Consider the following 11,053-nt stretch of genomic DNA (forward strand, 5'->3'; position numbering starts at 1 on the left):
GTTGCTACCTTTATACCTGTTCCACATTCATCCTTCATCTCCTTTTTTTCAGGATGTCATTGAAAAGGAAGCTGGGAAGGCGGAGGCAGATTGTGCTTCCTGTGCTGAGCAGCACAGACAGACTCATCCTATACACAGTATAGACAGGTATCGTTAACAAACTTTGAGGTCATATTCACAAGAATATGTGGCCGCTCAGCAGAAGCAGCATGTGGACAAGAACAGCTTGTTATCTACAATAATTGACTGATTTTTCTTTTTCGGAGGATAGAGACTGGGAAAATAGTTGATTGTGAGTTTATCTGAAATTAACAGAATCGTTTCTTCAGGCAGAGGGCCCAGTACCTCTTTTGGAAAAGGGAGAAAGACCTAAAAGGTGCGGATACATTTGGCTACGAAGATGAATATGAAAAGAGTTTCTGAGAAACAGACATGGCAGTATTTCGGGGCGGGGGGGGGGGAAGAGGTAAGTCAGTCTTGCTTTGAAAAATTTAAATGTTGGGCTCTTTTGTTATCTTGGAATTCATTTAAGGTAAACGACACTCTTAAGTGCTGGTAACTGTGTAAGGGGCCGTACTTGTATTTCAGAAGGTCACCGACTCTTAAAGGAGAAAACTGTTGCAGGTCAAACATTATCAGTAGTATTTGAAGTGGGTTTATATGGTACTGGTTTGTAATTCAGTTAGTATCTTTGCTCTAACCATACTTAGCTATATTTTAATACTGAGAGGGATGGATTCCATTGCTCTTATTCATGTTGACTTGCAGTCAGTGGAACTAATTGTTGAATAAGGTATGCTCAGCATGAGGATGGGTGATGGAATCTAGCCCAGATGGAAATATCTTTTAAACTACTGCTGTATTAGAGAGTAGCCATCTCAACACAGGCAAATCCAGCATGTTGCTAAAAGTACTTCAAGCCATTCTTGGGGCACACTGCAGTATTTTTACAGATGAATACAGGGGTTGTTTTAAAGTGATCTCCCAGTCCCTCTCCCTAAGTTGAATCATATTAACAGAAAGATTGGGAAAGCATCTGCATTGTACGTGTGTGTCCTGTGTTACGACACCGACAGGAAGTAGGTGGGATATTGCAGTTTTGTAGAAATGGCTACTTAACTGCAGCTGTGTATAAAAGTCAGAGTTTACTGAAAATGTTCCATTTGTGCAGTGTTCTTAATGCAGTTTTTGGACATTTGTTTTCGTTCTGTGGTCTACTCTTCCATGTTGTGCAAGTTTCTTAGTAGTAGAGAAGTACTAGTGCAGTTTTGTATACATATGCAAAATCTGTTGCAGGATACCTACATGGTAAATTGAGGAATACAATGTAGATGCAAAGTGCTGTTTTTAATATTGAACTGAATTTATTTTTAAGCATAATAAGAGTATCACTTATAGTATTACATAAAAGTGAGAGACAATCTTTCATTAAAGCAAACCCCAACTGCATAAAAGATGTTGTATATAACAAAAAACGTAACTGCAGGCAGCTGATCTAGCCAGTTGCTCTTTTTAGGTGACCTTGGTAGCCTGTCTACAGAAAGAGAGGCTCTCCTGGAGGAGATGAATGGAAGGAATTTGGACACCTCTGAACTTTAACCAAGCTGGCTGAAGTTAAGGCCTTAGCTGTGGTGGTGCTAACAGCCTCCCTAATTGAAATGTAAAACTAATGACTGGCCCCTCTTTATGATGCAGTTCTAGTTAAGCATGCTGCATTTTCACTAGGATCTTATTCTTCTACTGAGGACCAAGATGAGGAGTACAAGAAATAACAGTAGTACCATAGTAATGCCATAATTTAGCCAGCTGAAATAGGAGTCTGTACGGTAATTAAAGCAACAGTCCAGGGTTAGGTCTGGACAGAGCCCTAAGGCTAGTGTCTTCAGAGACACTTGCAAAATACACACTAGAACCTGCGAAGATCACATCTAATAAGAACCCCTAATTTATCTCTCATCTGCTTTCTGAGGATGAGAAAAGCCAACTAGGTAAATAACTATAGAGAAGACAAGCACATTATCTTATTCCTACTGTTGAGGGAATGTTTGTATCCTTCATCTTGGAGAAGTATACCGCTAGAAATAGCTGGATGATAAGTATATGAATTAGACTACTTATTTAAATTGCTACTATGATAGAAATGAGTCAAGAAAACTTTGTTTTAAAACAAGTATTTTTAAAAAGTTCATTATGTTAGTATACTTGTTAGTAAGGTAAAATATCTGTTTGTAATATAAAATATTTAATAGTATAAAACTAAATCTTTGGATTTTCTGCCTCATAGAAGTTTCCTTGCACTAAAGTTGCGGGTTTTTTTAAGAAAAGTTATATATTCTGTTAAAATAATTTGTACTAACTAATCCTAATAATCATTTAAGACAGAAAAGAGGCTTAATAGCTTTTGCTTTCTAGGAGGAATTGCATAGATAAAAGTGTGACTATTGCCGACAACCTAGGTAACTAGCAACCTTGCTATCATTTAACCAAAACAATAGTGTGGGTTAGATTTTGAGCTGTGGCCCAACAGAAGATGAGGAGACAGAGCGTAAAGCCAGAGTAACGATACAGCATGACGTCTCCCGAGTTCTGATCTCAAGGCCGCCCTGTGTACAGGTCTGGCTTAGGAGCTGCAGCAGCCACAGCACTAAAGTCCCTCCCTGCCCTGCTTCACTTTTGCTCCTGTCCCATCGTTACCCTGTGGCAGTGGGGTGGTGCAGTGTATGGTTGCATATATCGGCCCTATGCCATTCCTGTGCTGGGAAGGTTCTCTCTGGGGTCGCTTCAGACCCTCTGCAGCTCCTGTACACTGCTGGAGAGGCGGGCAGGGACTGCAGTGCTGACTCGACTCTAGCTCTATGCCTGTTCTGAACTCTTTCTGCAACCGGTCCATAAAGTAATCCCCAAGGCTACTTCTGCCATCTTGGGAACAGTCAAGCCTGCGAGCATTGGTCAGTAGATCTCCCATCAGCTTGATCTTCTGGATTTTGGGCCCAATAAATTGTTTCTTGATAGTGCTTGCGCTATGAGGGTCTGCGTTTTCAATACTCAGTGCATAAAGCTCTTCAAAATACCGTATCATAGTTTTCCAGTGCACCATGGCTACTTCCAGGGCTTTCATCAGACCGACCGCATACTCATAGTTTGGTTTCTAAAAACAAAGACAGAATTATATTTATTCAGAAGAACAGCTCATCTTACTGTATTCATTCATAGTTTCCAGCAACTTACCCGGTGCTCTAAACAAGGTGTGCTAGGATTTTGCAACAACTCCGTCTAGTTTGGAGCATCTGTTGTTTTTTGCAGGGTTAGATGGCTGTAATCATACAGAAGTGGCAGAACCCAAGCACTTTTTCAAGGAACAGAAATTTAGATAGCAGCAGCTATGCCTGAGGAGTGTTCTTACACCAGGAAACCTTATTACAGAGTCATAGAATGGTTTGGGTGGGAAGAGACCTTAGAGATCATCTAGTTCCAACCCCCTGCCATGGGCAGGGACACCTTCCGCTAGACCAGGTTGCTCAAAGCCCCATCCAACCTGGCTTTGAACACTTCAAAGGATGGGGCATCCACAACTTATCTGGACAACCTGTTCCAGTGCCTCACCACCCTCAAAGTAAATAATTTCTTCCTAATATCTAGTCCTACCCTCTTTTAGTTTAAAACCATTACCCTGTCCTGTCACTAGACATCTTTCCTTTAAGTACTGGAAGGCTGCTATAAGGTCTTCCCTAATTCAAACTGAATATTTAGAAAGCTTTTCAAGACAGCCTTTTTATTGTTATTTTCCACAGCTTAACAACTGCTATGATAGGCCAAAGAAGAGCATTCTGTATTAACTGTCTACAGAACACTAGTTTGGTAGAGGAGAATCAGCCCCTTGGTCTTTAACAAATGAGGTAGGTTTTTTTCCTGATACTTTGAGTTATTCCTTTTACCTGTGCAAGCCTGAGTCAATCTCTAGTTCAAATTCTATTGTGAGCTGTGCTCCAACAGATCAACTACTGCCCCAGGCTGGGTGTTTCTCCTACCTCCTTCACTACCACATTTCTTAGGTACTAATAGCTTCTAGGCTTCTATTTAGTTTCACACAGGAGACAAGTGGGCTATTTCAGCACATTTTAAGGAGAGTCTCATAATCCATTACAAGACACGGGAGACAGCAGCCTCCAGTTGAGTGAAAGAAAAAGGGGACCATTGTTCATATTTTTGGGGGGCTAGAAAGCAACCACATAGAGCTAGGACTCTGACAGTTTCTAGACAAGTATAATCAAGAACAAAATCACGTACACTGGTATGACAGGGAAATTATATTTGGAAATCTAATAGTGGATGAATGCAGTAATCTGAAGTACCAAGAATATGATGCAAGAAGTTAGAGTAATTACTGCGGATTGCAACTGCTTGAAAGCTTGTTGTCTGCTACCCACCTGGATGGTTCTAGAACAGTAATGTCCTCCTCTTTCTTGCTGATACTTCATCAAAGCCTCTGCAGCTTTTCTCTCTTCCAGAGCTTGATGCAAGAAGAACTTCGAAACATTTGGTAGAGCCACCTGCGACTGATCAAAATATTCACCCTAAGCACACAAGAAGAGAGTGTTAAGATTTGCTGGAAATGGGACTTAGAGCAGAACATGGCTTTATCAGAACTCAGGACACCCTTCCAATGGAAGCTGTTCTACCAGCACAATAACTTTGAAGACCTTAATTCAAATTTCTATAATAAATGAAGTAAGTAGTTATGGCCTTAAATGAAAAATCTCTATACTTCTACTAGAACACCTTCTGTCCTTTAATACCAGACAGGTAACTGTAGTACTGATGTTCTCTTTCAGTAGCACTCAGAGATCCTCAGAATATTTTACTTAAAAGCGGTTGGGGCAGGGGGGGTGGGTGTTAGGTGTTTCCTTGTTGGTGTGTTTTGTGTGAGTTTTTTTGTTTGAGTTGTTTTGTATTATAAACATAGTGTCAGCACAGGGAACATAAGATTTATCCCTTCAGGTCAGCATTCCAGTAAAAACAATTAGCTTTTAAAGGTATGAGAAAGATGAGGCAAATACCAAAAGGGAACAAGCACAACTTTGCATCTATTTATCAGCTTTGTTATTGATAAAGTTATTCCAAAATAAAGAACACTGCTACTGAACTACATACACCTTTAATATTGTATGTAGCTCATGCCTAGGAATACTTCAGAAGTATTAAAATCCTAAACCCACTGCAGGCCTTGTTCTGTTCTATATAGGAAAGTAACAACTTCAACCACAGCAATATTTAACTATTCTAACAGATCTATCAGCTCTCACATTAGAATAATTTTATCCATGGTATTACTGTCCCATAAAGAGAAGGTATTAGAGACAGGTAGTGAAGGAGAGCCACCAGGTTACACTAGTTTCAACACTGACTATGCACGGCTCTGATGTTGAACAGAATGAGAGGCAGCAGCTGGGAATATGCCAAGAACCAAATTGAGGGAGCTACAGTGTCTTGATCTGCTGGTTCCCCAGACATGCATATGCAACACAGCACAGCTTTTGTCTCAGGAACATACTCTGGATTGCAGTACTGCACATCAAGCTGTTAGTTGCCTAGGAGGGGTAAGGAACAAGTATGTGCATTTCATAAGGTTTTCTGCTTCTTATTGTCTTCCCCGCTTTCATCTATTACCCAGTTTAAATACGAAATACTTGTGTTTCATCTATGTTGATCTGTTTAGAAAAAAAATGCAGAAAAGTTATATACACAATACAAGTTTGTGTTCTTCTATTATATTTTTATGACCATCTGGGATACCCCAAACCTCTGACACATGCACAGCTGAAGAGAAACCATTCAAAAGAAAGTACACACTGGAATGTTTTATTAAGAATATGCATTGCAATATTTGAATAATCCTTTTCCTGAAGTCATTCATTCATGTTTCTGTTGACAGAAGAGTCAAGATTCAGTGTCTTATAACCAGTTCCTCAGTGCAAGTGTGCTGCGTGACTTCAAGTTGAACACAAGTTACCACGCCTGCTTAACTGTTAAGGTAAATCCTTTCTGTCAATCATGAACCATTTAAGATATTCACATTTCTATGTTTGATTTACCTACAGTCAATTTGCAATTGAGCTTTCTCCATCCCGCCCAGCTACCAATCACTAGTATTACTTTAATCCACATGCCTAACAAGCAGAGGCTTTACTGCATACTTAAATTTTTACTGGACTAATACTTGACACCTAGCTTGATCAAAGGATCTTGGGGATATACTGAATATAGTTTGTGTTGCTTCTCAGGGGATGCTTGGCATCAGAAGGGACAGCATAAATAATTTTGGGTTTTTTATTTTAATGGCTTTGTTAAACTATATCTTGCCTTAATATTTGACATGTAGCCAGACAGAATTTTGGTATGCATGTTACAAGATATCAGAGATAACTTTTTTAGTCCATGTCCAACGTTCCTGCTGCAAAGCGAAAAATCCCCAAGACGGCAGCGATGTTCACAGACTCTTCTTTCACCAGTTAACCACACATGACTATTTTACGTACAAAGTTTGGAAAAAAAAACCAACCCCAGAGTTATATTCCAAAGCTGTTGGCGTTCTCTGTTCCTGTCCCTCTTTCCACAGGCAGAACTCTCACTGTGAGTTACCCAAAATACACGAGTGCCAGTTCCACCACCTACTAGCTCCAGACCCTGGCCGCCGTTTCCCAGCCCTACCAGCGGCCACCCGGGTAAGAGACCCCCCTCAAGTCCCGCTGGGCCACGGAACGGGGCAGGCACCGCTCTTCTGTCCGTGCCCGACTGCGGAACCGTCCTGCGCCGCCGACAGCGGGCCCTGCCCCGGCCGCGGCCGCCTCCTCACCGCGCCTCCCGCTGCCCGAGCGGGGCGGGCTGCGCCCCGGGCCGCCCCCCGGCTCTCCCCGCTCGCCGCCTTACCAGCGACTGCAGGCAGTAGGCGAGCTCCAGCAGGGCGCCGGTGACCCCGCACAGGCCTTCCTCCACGGCGGGCGGGAAGCTCTGCCTGACGCGGCTGCCGGGCAGCGGGCGGTGCGCCGGGCAGGCGGGCAGCGTGATGCGGGGCCGCTTGGAGCGCGGCTCGGCCGCGGCCGGCGCCGCCATGGGGCAGCCGCGCCGCCCCGCCGCGCCGCCTGATATAGCGCGGGCACCTGCGGCACACCTTGCCGCGCACGGCGGCGCCGGGCCGCCCCTTCCCCGCCTCCCTGCCGGCCCGCTGGGGCGTGGGGCCGCCCGCCCGCGCCGGGGGAAGGGGGGGCCGTGGCGGCCGGGCGAGCGCCGCCATTCGGTGCGTGGCCGTGGGACGTGGGCGCTTGCTGTGGCCGGGCAGCCTCTTCGCTCGGCGGCGCACGGGTCGGCAGGGGCCGGGCAGCCGCAGCCCGCGGAGCGGTGCGGAACCTCGGCCCGCAGCCACGGGCGTGGGCTGCCGGGGCGAGAAGGGCCGAGCGGTGACTCGGTGTTTCGGAGCGCGTTTGAGGGCCGGTAGCCAAGGACGCCCGCACTGAACCGTGTCTTGCAATAGCGAGCGGAGTGCGGACGAGCAGCGCGGCAGGGCCCGGGCCGGCGCGGCTGGGGGGCCCTCGTGGTGGTGGGAGGGAGCGGTCTGTGGAACAGGTCCTGGGAACTGAACAGTGTACCTAGAGATGTCTTGACTGCAGGAGTACATTCTTTATCGTTGCTTTACTGTAAAAAAACATTTGCGTCGAACTGGCCCTATCTAGGTAGATTAAGCCACGTTCAGTATTTTAGTGATTTATAATCCTTGGTTTGTACAGTAATTTCAAAATACAGGTTTCTGACTTTTTCGACTGGTTTACCGGATGGAGCTCTGCATGTTATTGCTTGAGCATTTATTTGCCTTTAATAGATTCAAACCAGTGGAGTACAATTATGAGTAATCTCTTGAGGGTACTGGTAGATGAAAGATTGGACACGAGCCAGCAATGTGCGCTGGCGGCCCAGAAAGCCAGTTGTATCCCGGACTGCATCAAGAGGAGTGTGGCCAGCAGGTCAAGGGAGGTGATTCTGCCCCTCTGCTCTGCTCCGGTGAGACCCCACCTGCAGTGCTGCATCCAGCTTGGGAGCCCTCAGTACGGGAAAGACATGGCCCTGTTGGAGAGGCTCCAGAGGAGGGACACGAAAACGAGCAGAGAAACGGAACACCTCTGCTATGAGGACGGGCTGGGAGAGTTGGGTTTGTTCAGGCTGGAGAAGAGAAGGCTCCAGGGAGACCTTATTGCGGCCTTTCAGTGTGTAAAAGGGGCCTATAAGAAAGATGGGGACAGACTTTTTAGTAGTGGCCTGTAGTGATAGGGCAAGGGGTAATGGTTTTAAACTAAAGGAGAGGAGATTCAGGCTGGACATGAGGAAGAAATTTTTTACAATGGGGACGGTGAAACACTGGAAGAGGTTTCCCAGAGAGGTGGTAGATGCCCCATCCCTGGAAACATTCAAGGCCAGGCTGGACGGGGCTCTGAGCAACCTGATCTAGTTGAAGGTGTCCCTGCTCATTGCAGGGAGGTTGGACTAGATGACCTTTGAAGGTCCCTTCCAACCCAGTCTATTCTGTGATTCTGTGATTCAACACCCTTGGCATTTGATAATTTTCTGTTCAGTGACTTTCTGTTTAATACCCTTCATGTTATGTGCCGTTCTGTGGAATATTTTTCTAGCAGATCACCCCACTCTCTGACAAACCCAGGATGCTACCGGCATAATCATTATTCCATTGCGCGATTTAATTGTTATTGGATCTGACTACCTAGAGCTGAGCACACCTCGTCTGAGAGTATCCACGTAAAGATGTGAGAAAATTGCTCATGAGAAACTTATGTACTTCTAGTTCGGTGCCTCCATCTCTTATGCTTTGTTTACTGTAATTGTCCATTTTTCCATTCTCCTGATTCTTCATGCTGTAGTTAAATTAGAAGTTTCAGCAAATAAAGTGTAGAACAGTGTGCTAAGTACCCATGTAAAAAATAAGCATATGCTTATTTTAAGTGTTTGAGTAAAACTGCATGTGAGTAAAGTATGCCTGTAATGTTTGCAAAGCTAAAGTCAGTACTTAAATTCATAAGTTACAAAATATTAATTGCCAAGACAGTTCCACAATACATGACCTTGTTCTGAATTTCTCAGTAAGGTGCCTCTTTTTCCCTGGGCACTAGGAACTTTTGCTGGAAGATTTGCATCTTGACAGTTACCTTTTAGCTCCTTCCTTTCCAACTGTCTTCATTTTAGCCAGTAAAATAGTTGCCAGTGTTTTATTATTCCAGAGTAATCCTTTGAGTGCCTCAGAAGAGGAAGAGCAAGTGTGGTGTCTGTCTGTGTGCATGCCTTGACATCTTAATCTGAATAAAATACTTAAAGACCTCATTTCTGTGGACAGTCCAAATAATGTGGTGTGAAATTGCAATATAAAGGAAGTTAACTAGTCTTTCTGTGGAAAAGTTTATAGTTGTATTTTGTTAGGTGGGTGTTCATGAGAAAAATTTGTGAGCATATCAGCTCATAGATACTTATATCTGTATTAGTGGACTTCTGGTCCCTTGGAAGTCAGCATCAAGTTGTCCTGTTTCAGTGATGGAGAAGTAAGATACAAAGACATTTCTTAAGGCCACCTGTGATGTATGGGTCTGATCTGAAAACTAACTCTTAAATTTCCTTAATCTCTGTATGTTCTTTAATCCCTCTTTTTTGTGAGAACACTGATTTATTTTGCTTTGTGTGTCATAGAACTAAAGGAAATACATGTCATTTGCACTGTAAGCAAACATAATGTGGAAAAATTCCATTATGAAGTAATGTTGGGATTCTTGCTACATAGGATGAGGTGGTGTCACGTGCTGGTCATATCTGGACCAAGAAAAGTATCATCTGTTCCAAAAACTTGTGATCTCAAATCTCAGTTTTCAAGAAATGCTGTGTCCCGGGGAACAAGCTCTTTGTTCAGTTTCTTAGTTAACAACATTTCAACATGGCATGGAGCAAGTGCAGCTGCCTGCTTTCAGGTAGGGCTGCCTTTAAGATAGATTGCTTTTTCGCATCTGCCCTAAGCTAAGTCTTGTATCTCTCTCCCAAACTGTATACCTTAGAAAAGTTGTTACCCTCTTGGGGTAACAGTATCTGTAGATGATTTTGATACAAGTCAATCAGGATTAGATCCTATTCTCACTAAATCCTGAAGTATGAAGGCACTTTACAGATTTCCTCAATGAACTGACGTTGGGGTGGAGAGGGTTGGACACTGAGTGATCTTGACTGAGGTTACGCAAGAGCACAGAGTTATGTGCAAGTCATTGCAAAAAGGGTTGGTGACATCTCTAAATAGGGTTGGTGACAGGATTGACCCTGTTTATTCCCATAATCTAGGATTATTTAAATGCATAATGTTAGTCCCATGCCTTGAAAAGTTACGTCTGTATTAATTTTTATGATTTGTCATGGTTTTGGTCCAACGCATTTTAGAGAGTGTTGAAAGTGGTATGGCAGAGTGGGAAGCCAAATAACCACAGTGTGTTATACAGAACTACAATTAAAATTCCAGCAAAATAAGGTCTCTTACACACACATCCACACCACACCCACCCCTCCCACACACACGCACTTGCCCTCCTTTCATTTATTGTTTGGCAGAGTGCAGCAGAGAGACTGTAGTTGTCAATGGGCTTTAGCAATCGTCTGAAAATACCCTTTCTGCTGAGACTACTTTGCAAACATTTAGTTGTATCTGACTGTTTTCTACCTTGATTCTCTCTCATTTAAAGCTAGGCTCTTTCAGCTGCACTTTTTAATCTGGAGTTGATATTGTTTGTTATTTAACGGCAGGTAGGAAGAGTTGTGGCTGTTGCTTCTATCCAGCCACCATCTGTTAGCTTCTTTCTAGCTGTCACAGATTTTTCATGTGCTTTGCAAATAGTGTATCTAATGCTGCCAGACTTTGTTCTTATGTGATCATTCAGTGCCCATCAATAGCTATGATGAAAATGGAGGGCTATGTGAGGAAAAGGTAATAAATAAGTAAATAAATAAATGTATGATATGTATG

The 11,053-nt window shown here is 43.7% G+C and overlaps 1 protein-coding gene across 1 annotated transcript; it reads right to left on the reverse strand.

The window, feature by feature from the left end:
- Positions 1 to 1,364: 1,364 nt before the first annotated feature.
- LOC135989186 (ferritin light chain-like) lies at positions 1,365 to 7,110 on the reverse strand. Its single transcript, XM_065635845.1, has 3 exons — positions 6,928 to 7,110; positions 4,428 to 4,574; positions 1,365 to 3,148 (listed from the first exon to the last, which is right to left on the reverse strand). The coding sequence occupies exons 1-3, from the start codon at positions 7,108 to 7,110 to the stop codon at positions 2,645 to 2,647; spliced, it is 834 nt and encodes a 277-aa protein (XP_065491917.1). The 3' UTR covers positions 1,365 to 2,644.
- Between the last annotated feature and the right edge of the window lie 3,943 nt (positions 7,111 to 11,053).

The sequence above is a fragment of the Caloenas nicobarica genome, chromosome 5, assembly GCF_036013445.1.
Source record: "Caloenas nicobarica isolate bCalNic1 chromosome 5, bCalNic1.hap1, whole genome shotgun sequence".
Taxonomy (NCBI): domain Eukaryota; kingdom Metazoa; phylum Chordata; class Aves; order Columbiformes; family Columbidae; genus Caloenas; species Caloenas nicobarica.